The sequence below is a fragment of the Heterodontus francisci genome, chromosome 16 (assembly GCF_036365525.1).
Source record: "Heterodontus francisci isolate sHetFra1 chromosome 16, sHetFra1.hap1, whole genome shotgun sequence".
Taxonomy (NCBI): domain Eukaryota; kingdom Metazoa; phylum Chordata; class Chondrichthyes; order Heterodontiformes; family Heterodontidae; genus Heterodontus; species Heterodontus francisci.
In genome coordinates, this window is record NC_090386.1 from 103,035,129 (window position 1) to 103,056,666 (window position 21,538).

At 46.3% G+C, this 21,538-nt stretch overlaps 1 protein-coding gene and 1 long non-coding RNA gene across 2 annotated transcripts in view; one reads left to right on the top strand and one right to left on the bottom strand.

Moving 5' to 3' along the window:
- LOC137378425 (fer-1-like protein 4) overlaps positions 1 to 13,215 on the top strand; it is a 518,691-nt gene extending 505,476 nt beyond the window's left edge. Inside the window, 3 exon segments of the mRNA XM_068048756.1 lie at positions 3,203 to 3,474; positions 7,656 to 7,756; positions 10,976 to 13,215. Of these exon segments, the coding sequence (XP_067904857.1) occupies positions 3,203 to 3,474; positions 7,656 to 7,756; positions 10,976 to 11,222 (620 nt within the window). The 3' untranslated portion in view covers positions 11,223 to 13,215.
- On the bottom strand, positions 13,206 to 20,820 carry LOC137378426 (uncharacterized). Its single transcript, XR_010976599.1, has 2 exons — positions 20,767 to 20,820; positions 13,206 to 13,376 (listed from the first exon to the last, which is right to left on the bottom strand). It is a non-coding gene; the product is annotated as an uncharacterized lncRNA (long non-coding RNA).
- Between the last annotated feature and the right edge of the window lie 718 nt (positions 20,821 to 21,538).

The following is a 21,538-nucleotide window of genomic DNA, read 5'->3' on the forward strand; positions in this document are numbered from 1 at the left end:
GGTGGGTGGGACCTATTAGGGACAAAGAGGGTGAAATATGCTTAGAGGCGCAGGGCGAGGCTACAATATTTAGAGTATTTTGTATTACTATGGAAGAGGATACTGACAAAATATTTGTAGAAGTGGAGATGGTAGAGATAATGGATGGGGTGAAAATTGAGCGCAGGGAGGTACTAAAAAGGCTGGCTATGCTTAGGGTAGGTACGTCACCTGGTCTGGATAGCTTGCATTCCAGGTTGCTAAAGGACGTGGGGGTGGAGATAGCAAAGGGTTTGCCATAAACTTCCAATATTCCCTAGATATGAGGGAGGTGCCAGAAGATTGGAGAATGGCAAATGTGACACCCATGTTCAAGAAAGGGTGTAAGGACAGTCCTAGTAACTGCAGGCCAGTTAGTTTAACATCAGTGATGGGTAAAGTTTTAGATAATCAGGGATAAAAATCAACAGGCATTTGGAGCGCTTTAAGTTAATCAAGGAGAGCCAACACGGATTTGTGAAAGGCAGATCATGCTCTGATGTAACAGAGCAGGTTGATGAAGCAAATGCAATGGATGGTTTTTAAGAAAGCGTTTGACAAAGTGCCACTTAAAGGCTGGTTAACAAAATTAAGGCTCCTGGAATGCGGTCAGTGTCAGCTTGGATTGAAAAAATTGGCTTAAGGACAGAAAACAGCAAGTGGTAGTAAATGATTGTTTTTCAGACTGGAGGATGGTAGACAGTAGTGTTCCCCAAGGGTCAGTGCTGGGACCACTGCTTTTTTTGCTATATATACATGATTTGGATCTTGGAATGCAGAGTAGAATTTCAAAATGATACCAAACTTGAAGGAGTGGTAAACAGTGAGGATGGTATAAATCGACTGCAACTGGGCATAGATAGGCTAGCAGAATGGGCAGACAAGTGGAAGATGGAATTTAATACAGAAAAGGGCGAGTATTGCATCCAGTTCTGGTCACCACACTTTAGGAAGGATGTGAGGGTCCTTGAGAGGGTGCAGAGGAGATTTACCAGAATGGTTCCAGGGATGAGGGATTTTAGTTACAAGGTTAGTTTGGAGAAGCTGGGGGTTTTCTCCTTAAAGCAAAGGAGATTGAGTGGAGATTTAATATAAGTGTACAAAATTATGACAGGCTTAGATAAGTTAGACAAGGAAAAACCACTCCCATTACCTAATGGTACAAGGACTAGGAGACACAGATTGAAGGTTTTGGGCAAAAGATGCAGGGGGAAAATGAGGAAGAACTTTTTTTATGCAGTGCTGGTAATGACCTGGAACTCATTGTCCATGAGGGTGGTGGAAGCGGAAACAATCAAAGATTTCAAAAAGAAATTGGATGGGCACTTGAAGGAAATAAACTTGCAGGGCTACGGAGATCGAGTCAGTGAGTGGAACAAAGGCAGAAAATGCTGGAAATGATCAGTAGGTTAGGCAGCATCTGCGGAGAGAAAAGCAGAGTTAACGATCCAGGTCGATGAATAGGATTGACTGGATTACTCTGCAGAGAGCCGGCATGGACTCAATAGGATGAATGGCCTCCTTCTATGCCATAAATGACTTTATGACACTATGACAAACAGAGCAGACAAAAGCACAAACAGAAACGAGGCAAATACAAACAGAAACAGTGCAAACAGAAACAAACAGAAATGGAATACTCTCCACTTGCCTGGATGGGTGCAGCTCCAACAACAGTCAAGAAGCTCAACACCATCCAGGACAAAGCAGTCCGCTTGATCAGTACCCCATCCCCCACCTTCAACATTCACTTCCTCCACCACCTGTGCACAGTGGCAGCAGTGTGTACCATCTTCAAGATGCACTGCAGCAACTCATCACACCTCCTTCTACAGTATATAATGTGGGAAAATGTGAACTTGTCCACTTTGGCATGAAGAATAGGAAAGTGGTATATTATTTGATTGGAGAGAGACTGCAGAACTCTACGGTACATAAGAATCTGGGTGTCCTGGTATGTGAATTACAAAAAGCTGGTATGCAGATACAGCAAGTGATTAGGAAGCTAATGGAATGTTGGAGTCAAGGGTTATGGGTGGGTAGACAGGAACAGAGTTGAGGCCACAGTGAGATGAGCCATGATCTTATCGAATGGCAGAGCAGGCTCGAGGGGCCAAATGGCCTACTCCTGCTCCTATTTCTTGTGTTCTTGTGACAGCACCTTCCAAACCTGTGACCTCTACCACCTAGAACAGGGGTCGCCAACACATCGATCACAAGCTACTGGTATCTCACGTCAGCCTTTGAGCAGCTCACATAAAGCTCCTAGCAACACAGTCTGATTACCCATGTCATCCTGCCAGCATTAATCCATACATGCGCATCCTGATGTCACCACGCGTACTGACATCACATCAGGACGAATGAGCAAGTGGTGGGGACGGGGCTGAGCGAGTGGCGGGGGGATGGGGTGGTGGGGACAGGGTGGGTGGAGGTGGTGGCTCGTGACATTTCTCCTTTATTAGAAGTAGCTTTCACTAAAGAAAAGATTGGCGACCACTGACCTAGAAGGACAAGGGCAGCAGACGCATCTGAACACCACCGCCTATAACACCATTCCTTCACGATCGCAGGATCAAAAACCTGGAACTCCCTTCCCAATAGCATGTGGGTGTACCTACACCAGATGGACTGAAGCTGTTCAAGAGGAGGCTCAGCACCACCTTCTCAGGGCAATTAGGGATGGGTAACAAATGCTGGCCTGGCCAGCGACACCCACATCCCATGAAAGAATTAAAAAATTGCCAACACAAACATAATCAGAAACAGAAGCACAAACAGTGTAAATATATGAACACAAAAACAGTTTGCTTTTCCCATGAAAGAAGGAATTAGAATCCTATTTGATTGGATTTGTATTTTCAAAATTTCACAACAATCCAAATTGCAGCCATAACATGTGATCCTGAAGACCTGTTTGAGGTGGTTCCTGAGAATAGAACTGGGAACTGGGAGAGCAACCACCAGAGTTGAGTATATTAGTTTTCCAAAGTTTAATATTTTCTGAAAATCCTAATGTGCAAGTTCGTGAGGTGAAACCAGTCTGTCGGTCTCATGGAGCAGTTTCACTAATGTTAAGAAACTGAGTGAGAACATGGTGGGACCAATAAGTATTCGTGCAACTGTGGTCACAGGTGAACCATTACAGATTATGCTCTGTACAGATTCCTTTCTGCTGCTATAGGTTCTGTTGAATTGAAGCTGTATGATATGATCCGAGGAGCAAAGACTGCTGAACAGTGTACCATCAAGATGGCAAAAGAGAAGGCAGGTCCATGCACCTCCATCATAAGGAGCAAGCGAATGAAAGGATGGTGGCCTTTGATCAAAGTTAAAGAAACGGAAGATGAGGAAGAAGATGGCGATGACAGCAAGAAAAAGAAGAAAAAAAAGAAGAAAGTAAAAATCGAGGATGTTGAGTTTACAGACAGCTCCAATAATACTTACATTCTTAGGGTGAGTGTTATGACCAGGTGAGCAATGTCGAGGGGTCTTGTGCTGTCTTCACCTGGTCTTATTGTAACAGGGTTTAATTTTAAACACATTGTGTTTTGAGCTCCCCTTTTTGTGAATCTGTGTTTACAGTTTCCAATTATCAGGCAAATAATTGAGCACAAACAGGCTTTCTTTGGTTTAAAGCAGAAAGATTAAATTTATTAAATCTTAAACTTAACTTTAATATGGTTCACGCCTGTGGATATACGAAGAGCTCATGCTAGCATGCACACGCAATATAAACATGCAAGATAGGGACAGAAAAGATTAGTAACAGAGATTAAGTAGAACAGTTTGAGGCAATATCTTGTGACTATTTCTCGAGCTCACTGTAGTCCTTGACTGAAGTTATATTCTTGTGTTTCTTTGGGGCCCAGTAATCTTCTTAAAACTTTGTTCACATAGGGTAGGCGGTGGCGTAGTGGTATTATCACTGGACGAGTAACCCAGAGACCCAGGGTATTCCTCTGGGGACATGGGTTCGAATCCCACCACAGCAGAAGGTGGAATTTGAACTTAATAAAAATCTGGAATTAAAAACTAGTCTAATGATGGCCATGAAACCATTGTCGATTGTTGTAAAAACCCATCTGGTTTACTAATGTCCTTTAGGGAAGGAAATCTGCTGTCCTTACCTGGTCTGGCCTACATGTGACTCCAGACCCACAGCAATGTGGTTAACTCTTACATGCCCTCTGAAATGGCCTAGCAAGCCACTCAGTTGTACCTAACCGCTACGAAGTCTATAAAAAGGAATGAAACCGGATGGACCACACGGCATCGACCTAGGCACCGGAAACGACAACGGCAAACCCAGCCCTGTCGACCCTGCAAAGTCCTCCTTACTAACATCTGGGGGCTTGTGCCAAAGTTGGGAGAGCTGTCCCACAGACTAGTCAAGCAACAGCCTGACATAGTCATACTCACGGAATCATACCTTACAGACAATGTCCCAGACACTGCCATCACCATCCCCGGGTACGTCCTGTCCCACCGGCAAGACAGACCCAGCAGAGGTGGTGGCACAGTGGTATACAGTAGGGAGGGAGTTGCCCTGGGAGTCCTCAACATCGACTCCGGACCTCATGAAGTCTCATGACATCAGGTTAAATATGGGCAAGGTAACCTCCTACTGATTACCACCTACCGCCCTCCCTCAGCTGATGAGTCAGTACTCCTCCATGTTGAACACCACTTGGAGGAAGCACTGAGGGTGGCAAGGGCACAAAATGTACTCTGGGTGGGGGACTTCAATGTCCATCACCATGAGTGGCTCGGTAGCACCACTACTGACCGAGCTGGCCGAGTCCTAAAGGACATGGCTGCTAGACTGGGTCTGCGGCAGGTGGTGGGGGAACCAACACGAGGGAAGAACATACTCGACCTTGTCCTCACCAATTTGCCTGCCGCGGATGCATCTGTCCATGACAGTATTGGTAGGAGTGACCACCGCACTTGTGGAGACAAAGTCCCGCCTTCACATTGAGGATACCGTCCATCGTGTTGTGTGGCACTATCACCGTGCTGAATGGGATAGATTTCGAATGGATCTAGCAAATCAAAACTAAGCATCTATGAGGCGCTGTGGGCCATCAGCAGCAGCAGAATTGTACTCAACCACAATCTGTAACGCCATGGCCCGGCATATCCCCCACTCTACCATTACCATCAAGCCAGGAGACCAACCCTGGTTCAATGAAGAGTGCAGGAGGGCTTGCTAGGAGCAGCACCAGGCATACCTCAAAATGAGGTGTCAACCTGGTGAAGCTACAACACAGGACTACTTGCATGTCAAACTGCATAAGCAGCATGCAATAGACAGAGCTAAGTGATCCCATAACCAACGGATCAGATCTAAGCTCTCCAGTCCTGCCACATCCAACCGTGAATGGTGGTGGACAATTAAACAACTAACTGGAGGAGGTGGCTCCACAAATATCCCCATCCTCAATGATGGGGGAGCCCAGCACATCAGTGCAAAAGATAAGGCAGAAGCATTTGCAACAATCTTCAGCTAGAAGTGCCGAGTTATTTGATCCATCTCGGCCTCCTCCTGAAGTCCCCAGCATCACAGATGCCAGACTTCAGCCAATTCGATTCACTTTGCGTGATATCAAGAAATGATTGAAGGCACTGGATACTGCAAAGGCTATGGGCCCTGACAATATTCCGGCAATAGCACTGAAGACCTGTGCTCCAGAACTTGCCGCACCCCTAGCCAAGCTGTTCCAGTAGAGCTGCAACACTGGCATCTACCCAGCAATGTGGAAAATTGCCCAGGTGTGTCCTGTACACAAAAAGCAGTACAAATCCAACCTGACCAATTACCGTCCCATCAGTCTACTCTCAATCATCAGTGAAGTGATGGAAGATGTCATCAACAGTGCTATCAAACGACGCTTGCTTAGCAATAACCTGCTCAGTGATGCTCAGTTTGGGTTCCGCCAGGGCCACTCAGCTCCTGACCTCATTACAGCCTTGGTTCAAACGTGGAAAAAAGAGCTGAACTCAAGAGGTGAGGTGAGAGTGACTGCCCTTGACATCAAGGCAGAATTTGACCGATTATGGCATCAAGGAGCCCTAACAAAACTGGAATCAGGGGGAAAACTGTTCACTGGTTGGAGTCATACGTAGCGCAAAGGAAGATGGTTGTGGTTATTGGAGGTCAATCATCTCAGCTCCAGGACATCACTGCAGGAGTTCCTCTGGGTAGTGTCCTAGGCACAACCATCTTCAGCTGCTTCATCAATTATAAGGTCAGAAGTGGAGATGTTCGCTGATGATTGCACAATGTTCAGCACCATTCATGACTCCTCAGATACTGAAGCAGTCCATGTCCATGCAGAAATAGAGCAAGACCTGGACAATACCCAGGCTTGGGTTGATAAGTGGCAAGTAACATTTGTGCCACAGAAGTGCCAGGCAATGACCATCCTCAACAAGAGAGAATCTGACCATCTCCCCTTGGCATTCAATGGCATTACCATCGCTGAAACCCCCACTATCAACATCCTAGGGGCTACCATTGACCAGAAACTGAACTGGAGTAGCCATATAAATAACGTGGCCACAAGAGCAGGTCAAGGGCTCAGAATCCTGTGGCGAGTAACTCACTTCCTGACTCCCCAAAGCTTGTCTACCATCTACAAGGCACAAGTCAGGAGTGTGATGGAATACTCTACACTTTCCTGGATGGGTGCAGCTCCAACAACACTCAAGAAGCTCAACACCATCCAGGACAAAGCAACTCGCTTAATTGGTACCCCATCCACAAACATTCACTCCCTCCACCACCATCACACAGTAGCAGCAATGTGTACCATCTACAAGATGCACTGCAGCACGTACAAAGGCTCCTTAGACCGCACCTTCCAAACCCGTGACCTCTACCAACTAGAAGGATAAGGGCAGAAAATACATGGGAACACCACCACGTGCAAGTTCCCCTCCAAGTTACACACCATCCTGACTTGGAACTATATTGCCGTTCCTTCACTATCGCTGGGCCAAACTCCTGGAACTCCCTTCCCAACAGCACTGTGGGTGTACCTAACTCACATTGACTGCAGCGGTTCAAGAAGGCAGCTCCCCACCACCTTCTCAAGAGCAATTTTCTCATTGGAGCGAAGAAGGATGAGAGGTGACTTGATAGAGGGGTACAAGATGATGAGAGGCATAGATAGAGTGGATAGCCAGAGACTTTTCCCCAGGGTGGAAAGGGCTATCACCAGGGGGTATAATTTTAAGGTGATTGGAGGAAGGTTTCGGGGAGATGTCAGAGGTAGGTTCTTTACACAGAGAGTGGTGGGTGCGTGGAATGCACTGCCAGCGGTGGTAGTAGAAGCAGATACATTAGGGACATTTAAGCGACTTTTGGATAGGTACATGGATGATAGTAGATTGAAGGGTATGTAGGTACTTTGATCTTAGAGTAGGTTAAAGGTGCGGCACAACATCATGGGCCGAAGGGCCTGTGCTGTTCTATGTTCTATGTTCAATTAGGGATGGGCAATAAATGCTGGCCTAGCCAGCAATGTCCACATTCCATGAATAAAAATAAAACACTGCCAGGTATACTCAGACTGTCATTTCTTAGTGGCAGGATAAGTAGCTTTGTGAATATTTGATTCTGTTTGTGACAGGGTAAAGTTGAGGCTGAGATGCACTTGCTGACATTGGAGGAAGCGGAAAAAAGTCCCGTTGGCCTTGGTCGGAAGGAGCCGGAGCCATTGGACAAGCCCAAGTAAGTGAATAAAAACTACGAATGCTGTAAATCTGAAACCACAACACTGGAAACGCTGTAAGTCTGTCAGTATCTGCGGAGACATCAGGGAGTTAATATCACAGGCGTGAACATTATGAGAACTGGAATATGTTGCAAAAACAACTACTTGCATTTATATAGCACCTTTAATGTAAAACATCTCAAGGCATTTCACAGCAGCATTATCAAAACAAATCTGACACCAAGCCACATAGGGAGATATTGGGGCAGATGACCAAAAGCTTGGTCAAAGAGGTAGGTTTTAAGGTGCGTGTTAAAGGAGGAAAGCAAGGTGGAGAGGCAGAGAGGTTGAGGGAGGGAATTTCAAGCTTAGGGCCCAGGAAGCTGAAGGAACGGCTGCCAATGGTGGAACGATTACACTCCAGGATGCTCAAAAGCCAGAATTAGAGGAGTGCAGATATCTCAGAGCATTGTCGGACTAGAGAAGATTACAGAGACAGGAAGGGGCGAAGCCATAGAAAGATTTGAAAACATGGATAAGAATTTTTAAATCAAGACGTTGATGGGGAGCCAATGTAGGTCAGTGAGCACAGGGGAGATAGAGGAATGGGACTTAGTGCGAGTTAGGACATGCACAGCAGAGTTTGGGATGCCCTAAAGTTTACAGAGGGTGGAATCTTGGAGGCCAATCAGGAGAGCATTAGAATAGTCAAGTCTAGAGGTAACAAATGCATGAATGAGGATTTCAGCAGCAACAGCGCTGAGGTAGCTGCGGAGTCAGGAGATGTTGCAGTGATGGAAGTAGGCGGTGTTAATGATATTTAGTGATATGTGGATGGAAGCTAATGTCAGTGTCAAACATGACACTGAGGTTGCAAACAGTCTGGTTCAGCCTCAGACAGTACTCAGGGAGAGAGATGGAGTCAGTTGCAATGGAGTAGAGTTTGTGGCGAGGACTGAAGACAATGGTTTCAGTCTTCCTAATACTTAATTGGAAGAACTTTTTGCTTATCCAGAAGTGGATGTCGGACAAGCAGTCTGATAATTTAGAGACAGTGGAAGGGTGAAGAGAGGCGATGGTGAGGTAGAGCTGGGTGTCATCAGTGTACATATGGAAACATGTTTTTGGATGAATTTGCAGAGGGGCAGCATGTAGATGAGAAATAGCAGGGACCAAGGATAGATCTGCAGGGGAAACCAGAGGTAACGGTGCAGGAATGAGAACTGAAGCCATTACAGGTGATTCTCTGACTACGATTAGATGGATAAGAATGGAACCAGGTGAGAGCAGTCCCACCCAGCTGGACGACAGTGGAGAGGATGGTGTGGTCAACCATGTCAAAGACTGCAGACAGGTCGAGAAGGGCAACGAGGGAAAGTTTAACTTTGTCACAGTCACATAGCATGTCACTTGTGACATTGGTAAGAACTGTTTTGGTACTGTGGCAGGGGCAGAAACCTGATTGGAGGGATTCAAACAGGAAAGATGGGCACGAATTTGGGAGGCAACAACACGTTTAAGGACTTTGCAGAAGAAAGGGAGGTGGTGCGGTGGTTTGCAAGGATGGTGGAGTCAAGCTTTTGTTTTTTCAGAAGTGTGATGACGGCAGCTTTGAAGGGGAGGGGGACAGTGCCTGAGGAAAAAGAACCACTAACAATGTCAGCTAACATGGGAGCTAGGAAGGGAAGTTGGGTGGTCAGCAGTTTATTGGGAACAGGGCTGAGGGAGCAAGAAGTTGGTGTCAGGGACAAGATGAGCTCAGAGAGGACATGAGGGAAGGTAGAAGAGAAACTGGAGAACAATGCAAGTTCAGTTCTGGGCCAGCATCTAAAAAGAGAAGACAGAAAAGGGAGAGCAGAAACACACACAGACACACAAACACAGATACGCACAATCATCCACACGCATGCACATTTGCACAAAAACACACAGACACGTATACACACATACGCATGCATACACACCAGATATAGTAATTTGTAAAGTGCTTAAGTGGAAAACAAGATGTGGTTAAATGGAAAAAGTGACATATCTGGAGACCATGAGACAGATTAGAGAAATACCAAACACAGAGAATGTGTGATTGGCTGAAAGGGGTGGGGAAAATGAGGGACAGAGTATGTGATTGGCTGAAGGAGGTGGGGCTGAGCCACAGTCAGAATCTGGAACATGTCTGCCTCTGTTCCATATCCTTCAATACCCAATAAATATCAATCAATCCCAATTTTTAAATTTTCCATAGAGTCCCGGCATCCACAGTTTTTTGGGGGAGAGAGTTCAAGATTTCCACTACCCCTTGTGTGAAAAATACTTTGTGATTTCCCTCCTAAATGGTCTAGTTCTAATTTTAAGGCAGTGGCCTCTATTGAATCCCATCATTTTAATTACCTTGATTAGATCACCCTCAATCTTCTCTACAGGAAAGAATACAAGACAAGTTTATGCAAACTTTATCCTCATAATTTAACCCTGATATCATTTTGATGAATCTGCACTGCCCCCCATTCCAAGGCCAATATATTCTTCCTCAGATTCTGTGCCCAGAACTGAAAGCTGTTACTCCAAATAAGGTCTAACTGCAACTCGACAGCTGTAACATAACCTTCTCCACTTTGTATTGCAGCATTTTTGAGATAAAGGTCAACACTCCATTAGTCTTTTTGATTACTTCTTGTAACTGTGCACTAGTTTTTAGTAATGTTAACATGGACCCCTAAATACACAGCTCTAAGTCTCTCACCATGAAGACAATATTCTGATTTGTCTTTCTCAGACTCAAAGTGAATGCCCTCGCACGTCCCCACATTGAATTGTCTGTCATGGGGATTCTATGCATGTTCTACGAGAGGGGAATGGGTGAGGGTGGAAGTGAGGGATGCTTGATGGACCCAGTCAGGCTCTGGCTGCACAACGGAAGAGAACCCTTGGCTGAGGAAAACGGGGGACATTTCAGAAGTATGGGTTGGAGGAAGTGCACCCTAGAGGGAGTGATTGCCACCTGGGACAGTGTCATGGGAGGAAGTTAATGGGAAAGTGTGTAACACAGCTTCAGAGGTGATCTATTACCCCACTGTGCTCAGTTTGTAAGACTTATGTTGGTGGACATCAGGCCCATAATACAATAAATATGACATCGCTGCTTCCTTAACTTGAATGTTCCGTAGCATATCTAGAATGAATCAAATCCCCCTGATATTAGCTGATTGACTAATTTATGTGTTTGTCTCATTCTTCAGTCGCCCCAATACATCCTTTAACTGGTTCATAAACCCTTTGAAATCCTTTGTCTACTTTATCTGGAAGAACTACAAGTGGTATATCATTGGCCTGCTGGTCATAGCCATCCTGGCTCTCTTTATCTTCCTGATCCTTTACACAATGCCACAGTTCATTAGTGAGAAAATCATCAATGGACGATCAGTGCCTCCAGCACAACTCCAGTCCAGTGATGACTCCAGCCCACTGACAACTAAAGCCCAGTGACGACTCCAGCATCGTGAAGTCTCCAGCCCAGTGATGACTCCAGCCCACTGACAACTAAAGCCCAGTGACGACTCCAGCATCGTGAAGTCTCCAGCCCAGTGACGACTGCAGCTCAGTGACAACTAAAGCCCAGTGACGACTCCAGCATCGTGAAGTCTCCAGCCTAGTGATGACTGCAGCCCAGTGACTATTCCAGCGTCGTGCAGTCTTCAGCCCAGTGACAACTCCAGCACAGTGAAGTCCCCAGGCCCACATGTACTAGACAGCAGCACATTTTTAACTGGAGACACATTTCATTGCAGTTACCTTTGTGAATATTATATTAGAGGTTACAGATGCCTAAAGGGTAAGGAAAGTCGAGATAAGCCATTTCCCCCAACATGCACCCTGTTTACTTTAATATAATAGGATAACTTTCCCATTCTGGGTGGTCCTGGGTTTTGCCAGCTACAGTGTAGCTGAACAGCCTGCAGCCACATTCATGGCCACCAGTATTGGAGCCCCTCCAGCAGCTGCCAGAGGCCCAAGGACTGAACTCGGGCAGGAGGAACCTTGCATCTTTTCTGCAATCCTCGGGTTGGCCATGGACCCGAATTAGCAAGAATCCTAGAACAAGCACTGATGCCATCCTGTGTCCGATGTCCCTCCCGGAATTTCCAATTGTTGTAGGATCAAGAATTGAGGTTGTAGGCCAGGAACATTGTCAGACTGGGTGTACTGCCAATACACTTTGGTCTACTCCAGGCGCATGAGTGCTACCCATCTAGGAAGCCACTGGAAGTGCTGGAGCAGTGCCGTGGGGCAGAAACTTTCACGAGTCTCTGCCTGTTATTCGTCTTTGTGGCACCAGAGAAATCAGTGTAAATCGGACACAGTGAGCTTTTGTCATCTGGTGACAGAAGCAACTGTTTCTGGGTCAGGGCCTGATCCAGAGCAAAGCTCCTTGGAGCAAGGATCCAGCAGTTGAAAACTTGGGGGGAAATGGTAGCGAAGCAGGGAAGGACAATAAGTCCAGGGTTTAACTCTCGTACTGTCTCACTTCACAGAAAGTTAAATCTCCTGCTGGTAACTCTTTGTGGGTAAAGAAAGGATAGAGCACAATTAAACGAAACTGTGGTGTCTCTGAATCATTCACCTGCCATTACTCTGATCATTGTATTAAAACCGAGGGGAAAGGGTTTCTTGGGAGCAGAATTGCTTTCCTTGCTGTGCAGTGATTTGAAACTCATGACACTGGAATCAGATCCAGTCTGAGTCTGTGCGAGACCCTCAAATTGTCTCTGTCACTGCTTCACCCTTGAAGTCTCTGAAATGAAACTGCAGAGGGGCGTCAGACTGAACTTGAAAAGTGCTTACGTCATCTGGTGGCAATTTATAAAGTTATTGGAGATTTCTTTGTGCACTTTAAACAATTAACTGGCAGCAGCTCAGTGTATTGTCAGCTGGCATTGGCTTTCCTAAACAGGCAATTTAACACAAGTGTTGCTGACTGCAGCTAAAGGTTCGTTAGGCAGCAACATGTAACTGTGGCCTTAAAATATCTGATACAATAACGAATGACAACTGAGAACTACAATCCAACAAAATGTAGCACAAGGCAGTGGAAACACTTTGTGATTCGATAATCATTTATGCATTTTCCAATATGGCAGATCAATGGCGATTCTTTATTCTGATAGAATTTTATAAATTCTGTACTGCATGGTTATTAGAAAATTTTAATCTATTTTAGTTATTCATAGTATTGAATGATGTCCTTTTGAATTTGTCTGTTTTACTCAATTTTGATTGCAAATTGCAATATCTTGTTTCATGTCTATCAATTGTAATCTATTTTCTAGCACCATGGCATGATTGGATGTTATTTGATAAGATATATATATAGTGCTGGATGCGTTTTGAGATGATTTGTTTTACATTTCTAAGCTGTATTGCTCTCAAACATATATCAAATATGTGCAAAATGATGCAATAAAACATATAGACAGATAAATTGTGTGTATGTTCTCTAAATTTACAATGACAAGGTTGTAAAAATGCAAATGTTTGAAAGCAGGAGGCGGTGTGTGTTCCAATGGCTTTTCATCTTTGAATTTGAACTGAGCCCAGGCTGAAATGCTTAAATAAAAGCAAAATACTGCGGATGCTGGAAATCTGAAATAAAAACAAGAAATGCTGGAATTACTCAGCAGGTCTGGCTGCATCTGTGGAAAGAGAAGCAGAATTAACGTTTCAGGTCAGTGACCCTTCATCAGAACTTCTTTAGAAATGCTTAAAGTCTGTTCTGTTAGTGAAGTGCAAGTGATTTCTGATCACTTGGACTCAGCAGCAAAAGCATTTTCACTGCCTTTTGGACAAAGTCTAGACTACAAACTTCCATTCAAGTTGCGTTACATAAGAACATAAAATATAGGAGCAAAAGTAAACTACCTGGCTCCACAAACCTGCTTCACCGTTCAAAACAATCATGGATGACCTTCAACCTCTACTCCACGTTCCTGCCCACTCCCCACATCCCTTGATTCTCTGACAGATCGAAAATCTATCATAGAGTCATAATGGCACAGAAAGAGGCCATTCAGCCCATCAAGTCCATGCAGGCTCGCCATGGAGCAATTCTGTCAATCCCACTTCCCCGCTCAATCCCCGTAAACGTACAAGTTTATTTCCCTCAAGTGCCCATCCAATTTCTTTTTGAAATCATTGATTGTTTCCTTTTCCACCACCCTCATGGACAGCAAGTGCCAGGTCATTACCATTCGCTGCTGTTACGACCAAGGTTGGAGGAATGCAATGTCTTTCTCTAGTTCCACTAGTCCACTAGTCACAAGATAGAGTCATAGAGTCGTACAGAATAGAAACAGGCCATTTCGGCCCGCCGCGTCCATGCCGACCATAATGCCTATCTACACTAATCCCACCTGCCTGCATTAATTCCATATCCCTCTATGCCTTGCTCATTCAAGTACCTGTCCAGATGCCTCTTAAATGTCGCTACTGTTCCTGCCTCCACCACCTCCTCAACCAGCTCATTCCAGATACCCACTATTCTTTCTGTGAAAAATTTACCCCTTTGAACCTCCTCTCTCTCTCACCTTAAGTCTATGCCCTCTCGTTTTAGTCACCCTCAAACATGGGAAACAGACTCTGGCTATCTACCCTATCTATGCCGCTCATAATTTTATATACCTCTATCATGTCCCCTCTCAGCCTCCTTTGCTCCAGGGAAAACAGACCCAGCCTATCCAATCTCTCTTTTCACTCAAGCCCTCCAAACCAGGTAACATCCTTGTGAATCTTTTCTGCACCCTCTCTAGCTTAATCACATCTTTCCTGTAGTGCGGCGACCAGAACTGCACACAGTACTCCAAATGCGGCCTAACCAACGTTATGTACAACTGTAACATGACGTCCCAACTCTTGTACTCAATGCCTCGGCTGATGAAGGCAAGCATGCCATACGCCTTCTTCACCACCCTGTCTACCTGTGTTGCCACTTTCAGGGAACAATGTACTTGCACCCCAAGGTCTCTCTGCTCAAGAACACTCCCCAGGGTCCTGCCATTCATTGTATATGTCCTGCCTTGGTTTAACTTCCCAAAATGCATCACTTCACACTTGTCTGTGTTTTATTCCATTTGCCAATCCCTTGCCCACTTTCCCCAGTTTATCTATATCCTGTTGTAACCTTACACAACCTTCTTCACTGTCCACTATACCACCAATTTGGGTGTCAGCTGCAAACTTACTAATCATGCCCCTTACATTCACAACCAAGTCATTAATATATATACGACAAACAACAGAGGGCCCAGCGTCGATCCCTGCGGCACACCACTGGTCACTGGCCTCCAATCTGAAAAACAACCCTCCACTACCACCCTCTGCCTCCTATCACCAAGCCAATTTTGTATCCAATTGGCTAGCTCACCCTGGATCCCATGTGTTCGAACCTTCCAGACAAACTTACCATGCGGGACCTTGTCAAAGGCCTTGCTAAAGTCCATGTAGACAACGTCCATCGCCCTGCCCTCATCAATCCGCTTGGTCACCTCCTCAAAAACTCAATCAAATTCGTGAGACATGATTGCCCACACACAAAGCCATGCTGACTATCCCCAATCAGACCATGCCTTTCCAGATGCATATAAATCCTGTCTCTCAGAATCCCTTCCAATAACTTTCCCACCACTGATGTAAGGCTCACCGGCCTGTAGTTCCCTGGCTTATCCCTGCTGCCCTTCTTAAATAAAGGCACAACATTAGCAATCCTCCAGTCTTCCGGTACCTCACCCATGGCTAACGATGATACAAAAATCTCTGCCAGGGCCCCAGCAATCTCCTCCCTTGCTTCCCATAGCATCCTGGTCAGGCCCTGGGGATTTATCCACCTTAATGCGCTTCAAAACCTCCAATACCTCCTCCTTTGTAATGTTGATATGTTCCAGGATATCGTCGTTCCCTGCCTTGAACTCACTACCTTCCATGACCTTCTCCACGGTAAATACAGACGAGAAGTATTCATTTAAGACCTCGCCCATTTCCCGTGGCTCCACACATAGATTATCACACTGATCCCTCCCTAGCTACCCTTTTACTCTTAATATTCTTACAGAATCTTTTAGGATTCTCCTTTATCTTATCTGCCAGGGAAATCTCATGGCCCCTTTTCGCCCCCTAATTTCCTTCTTAAGTGTAGTCCTACATCCCCCATGCTCCTCGAGGGACTCGCTCGATCCCAGCTGCCTATACCTGACATATGCCTTCTTCTTTGTCCTGACCAGACCCTCAATATCCCTCGTCAACCAAGGTTCCCTAAACTTGCCAGCCTTGCCCTTCATTCTAACAGGAACATGCCTGTTGTTCTTTGTTCTATGCCGGCCCTGAACTCTTCCTAGCTCACTTTCCTCACTTCCCTCACCCCTTTCTTATTTCTAAGTTCTACCCATATGGCCTCGCTGGACATTCCCCCCGGGATATCCTGTCTAAGTACTGCCGTGATGTCCTCCCTGATCAATAGTGCAACTTCCCCTCCCCTCTTACCTCCAAATCTGTCACGCCGGAAGCATCGGTACCCTGGAACATTGAGCTGCCAGTCCTGCCCATCCCTCAACCACGTTTCCGTAATAGCTATAATATCCCATGTACCGATCCATGCTCTGAGTTCATCTGCCTTACCTGTAAGGCTTCTTGCATTAAAGTAAATGCAGTTTAGCCTACCAAACCTTCCTCGCTCCCTGTCCTGCCCCTGCCCGGCCTGCCTACTGGACTTGCTTGCTTTAACCTCTACATTTGCCTCAACTATCTCATCGGAGAAACTACTACTTTGGGTCCCACCCGGCTGCCAGACTAATTTAAACCCTCCCGAGTAGTACTAGCAAACCTCCCCCCAAGGATATTGGTCCCCTTCCAGTTCAGATGCAACCGGTCCCTCTTGTACAGGTTACCTCTGCACCAGAAGAGATCCCAATGGTTCAAGTTGCTAAAGCCCTCCCGCCTACACCAGCTCTTCAGCCACGCATTCATTTGCCTAATCCTCCTATTCCTACCCTCACTAACATGTGACACAGGGAACAAAGAACAAAGAAAATTACAGCACAGGAACAGGCCCTTCGGCCCTCCAAGCCTGCGCCGATCCAGATCCTCTATCTAAACATGTCGCCTATTTTCTAAGGGTCTGTTCTAAGGGTCGTTGGCACCAGCTAGACCTCATTGTCACAAGGCGAGCCGCCTTAAACAGTGTTCAAATCACACGCAGCTTCCACAGTGCGGACTGCGACACCGACCACTCCCTGGTGTGCAGCAAGGTTAGACTCAGACCAAAGAAGTTGCATCATTCCAAGCAGAAGGGCCACCCGCGCATCAACACGAGCAGAATTTCTCACCCACAGCTGTTACAAAAATTTCTAAATTCACTTGTAACAGCCCTTCAAAACACTCCCACAGGGGATGCTGAGACCAAGTGGGCCCACATCAGAGACGCCATCTATGAGTCAGCTTTGACCACCTACGGCAAAAGTGCGAAGAGAAATGCAGACTGGTTTCAATCTCATAATGAAGAGCTGGAACCTGTCATAGCCGCTAAGCGCATTGCACTTTTGAACTACAAGAAAGCCCCCAGCGATTTAACATCCGCAGCACTTAAAGCAGCCAGAAGTACTGCACAAAGAACAGCTAGGCGTTGCGCAAACGACTACTGGCAACACCTATGCAGTCATATTCAGCTGGCCTCAGACACCGGAAACATCAGAGGAATGTATGATGGCATGAAGAGAGCTCTTGGGCCAACCATCAAGAAGATCACCCCCCTCAAATCTAAATCGGGGGACATAATCACTGACCAACGCAAACAGATGGACCGCTGGGTTGAGCACTACCTAGAACTGTACTCCAGGGAGAATGCTGTCACTGAGACTGCCCTCAATGCAGCCCAGCCTCTACCAGTCATGGATGAGCTGGACATACAGCCAACCAAATCGGAACTCAGTGATGCCATTGATTCCCTAGCCAGCGGAAAAGCCCCTGGGAAGGACAGCATTACCCCTGAAATAATCAAGAGTGCCAAGCCTGCTATACTCTCAGCACTACATGAACTGCTATGCCTGTGCTGGGACGAGGGAGCAGTACCCCAGGACATGCGCGATGCCAACATCATCACCCTCTATAAAAACAAAGGTGACCGCGGTGACTGCAACAACTACCGTGGAATCTCCCTGCTCAGCATAGTGGGGAAAGTCTTTGCTCGAGTCGCTCTGAACAGGCTCCAGAAGCTGGCCGAGCGCGTCTACCCTGAGGCACAGTGTGGCTTTCGTGCAGAGAGATCGACTATTGACATGCTGTTCTCCCTTCGTCAGATACAGGAGAAATGCCGTGAACAACAGATGCCCCTCTACATTGCTTTCATTGATCTCACCAAAGCCTTTGACCTCGTCAGCAGACGTGGTCTCTTCAGACTACTAGAAAAGATCGGATGTCCACCAAAGCTACTAAGTATCATCACCTCATTCCATGACAATATGAAAGGCACAATTCAACATGGTGGCTCCTCATCAGAGCCCTTTCCTATCCTGAGTGGTGTGAAACAGGGCTGTGTTCTCGCACCCACACTTTTTGGGATTTTCTTCTCCCTGCTGCTTTCACATGCGTTCAAATCCTCTGAAGAAGGAATTTTCCTCCACACAAGATCAGGGGGCAGGTTGTTCAACCTTGCCCGTCTAAGAGCGAAGTCCAAAGTACGGAAAGTCCTCATCAGAGAACTCCTCTTTGCTGACGATGCTGCTTTAACATCTCACACTGAAGAATGCCTGCAGAGTCTCATCGACAGGTTTGCGTCTGCCTGCAATGAATTTGGCCTAACCATCAGCCTCAAGAAAACGAACATCATGGGGCAGGATGTCAGAAATGCTCCATCCATCAATATTGGCGACCACGCTCTGGAAGTGGTTCAAGAGTTCACCTACCTAGGCTCAACTATCACCAGTAACCTGTCTCTAGATGCAGAAATCAACAAGCGCATGGGTAAGGCTTCCACTGCTATGTTCAGACTGGCCAAGAGAGTGTGGGAAAATGGCGCACTGACACGGAACACAAAAGTCCGAGTGTATCAGGCCTGTGTCCTCAGTACCTTGCTCTACGGCAGCGAGGCCTGGACAACGTATGCCAGCCAAGAGCGACGTCTCAATTCATTCCATCTTCGCTGCCTTCGGAGAATACTTGGCATCAGGTGGCAGGACTATATCTCCAACACAGAAGTCCTCGAAGCGGCCAACACCCCCAGCTTATACACACTACTGAGTCAGCGGCGCTTGAGATGGCTTGGCCATGTGAGCCGCATGGAAGATGGCAGGATCCCCAAAGACACATTGTACAGCGAGCTCGCCACTGGTATCAGACCCACCGGCCGTCCATGTCTCCGTTATAAAGACGTCTGCAAACGCGACATGAAATCGTGTGACATTGATCACAAGTCGTGGGAGTCAGTTGCCAGCATTCGCCAGAGCTGGCGGGCAGCCATAAAGACAGGGCTAAATTGTGGCGAGTCGAAGAGACTTAGTAGTTGGCAGGAAAAAAGACAGAGGCGCAAGGGGAGAGCCAACTGTGCAACAGCCCCAACAAACAAATTTCTCTGCAGCACCTGTGGAAGAGCCTGTCACTCCAGAATTGGCCTTTATAGCCACTCCAGGCGCTGCTTCACAAACCACTGACCACCTCCAGGCGCATATCCATTGTCTCTCGAGATAAGGAGGCCCAAAAGAAGTATCTCTTTTCTTCCTGCCCATTCATGTATCTGTCTAGATACATCTTAAAAGACGCCATCGTGCCCGCATCTACCACCTCCGCTGGCAACGCGTTCCAGGCACCCACCACCCTCTGCGTAAAGAACATTCCACGCATATCCCCCCTAAACTTTTCCCCTTTCACTTTGAACTCGTGTCCTCTAGTAATTGAATCCCCCACTCTGGGAAAAAGCCTCTTGCTATCCACCCTGTCTATACCTCTCATGATTTTGTACACCTCAATCAGGTCCCCCCTCAACCTCCATCTTTCTAATGAAAATAATCCTAATCTACTCAACCTCTCTTCATAGCTAGCGCCCTCCATACCAGGCAACATCCTGGTGAACCTCCTCTGCACCCTCTCCAAAGCATCCACATCCTTTTGGTAATGTGGCGACCAGAACTGCACGCAGTATTCCAAATGTGGCCGAACCAAAGTCCTATGCAACTGTAACATGACCTGCCAACTCTTGTACTTAATACCCCGTCCGATGAAGTATTACAACTCTAGAGGTCCTGCTTTTTAACCTTCTGCCTAACTTCCTATATTCACTTTGCAGAACCTCATCTCTCTTCCTGCCTATGTCGTTAGTACCAATATGGACCACGACCCCTGGCTGCTCACCCTCCCCTTTCAGAATGCCCTGTGCTTGCTCAGAGACATCCTTGACCCTGGCACCAGGGAGACAACACACCATCCTGGATTCTCACCCTATCTGTGCCCCTGACTATAGAGTCTCCTATCACTACCGCTCGCCTACACTTTGACCTTCCCTGCTGTACAACAGAGCCAGTTGTGGTGCCATTGACCTGGCGGCTGCCATTGCTTTCCCCTGAGAGGCCGTCCCCCCCAACAGTATCCAAAAGAGCATACTTGTTTTTGAGGGGAATAGCCACAGGGGACTCCTGCACTGCCTGCCCCTCCTGGCGGTCACCTATCTATCTGGTTGAACCTGCGGTGTGACTACCTCCCTAAAACTCCTATCCATGATACTTTCTGACTCCTGTATGCTCCCCAGTGAGTCCAGCTGCCGCTCCAACCGATCCATGCGATCTGAAAGGAGTTGCAGCTGGACACACTTCCGACAAACGTAGTCATCAGGGACATTTGACTTCTCTCTGATCTCCCACATTTCCATGTAGAGGAGCATACTACCCCACTGACTGCCATTTCCACCCCTCATGTTACTTCTGGCAGCCCTCCTGTGACATCACACATTGATTTTTGCTGGTCAAGCAGGTCCACAGAACAGAATAAAGCGACTCACACCGCCGCCGTTGCTGCTTCTGGTGTTGGGCCTCGCTCTCCGCTGCTTTTATACCCCGGCTCCTCACACCGCCGCCGTCGCTGCTTCTATAAATATATATTTAAATGTTTTACCCAGTTACCGATATGGCCAATACTTTATCTATTAGTTTCAGAATAAAAACCTGCCACCCAGGTTTCTTTCATAAACAACAAAATTATTAATTTATTATAAAATAAGACTTATTCAATAAAGATGCAAAGCTTGTTAACATGCAGTTTGAAATATGAAAGTATATATATCTACCCTTCTGAAATAACCTAACACATGCAGGCACACACCGGTTAAAGAAAAAATAAAAATGAAAAAAGTAGCTCTGCAGAGATCAACTTTTTAAAACAAAATACTTTGGCCAAGATATTGTCAATTCTCGAAGAAAAAGGATGAGATATGAACTGTTCCAGAAGGCCTTTGGTCTGGCATCTGGGTACACATTGTTACCACCGAGGTGGGAGAAGTGCACTGTTAATTCAGTCCCACTCCTCCACAGGTCACAACATATATTTAAATTTTCCCACTTACTGAAACAGTCAATTATATACTCTATTTTTCCCAGAATAAATCATACCAACCAGACTTCTTTAATAAATCACAAAAAGTGCAGCTACAGAAGGCTCCAAGTAAGTTTTACAGCAGGGAGGCAGCAACAAGATTTCTTCCCACACATTTGATGCAAGATTTCTTCAAAGATGCAGGGATTCTCCAAGTACAGGAGGAAATAGGAACATTCTTG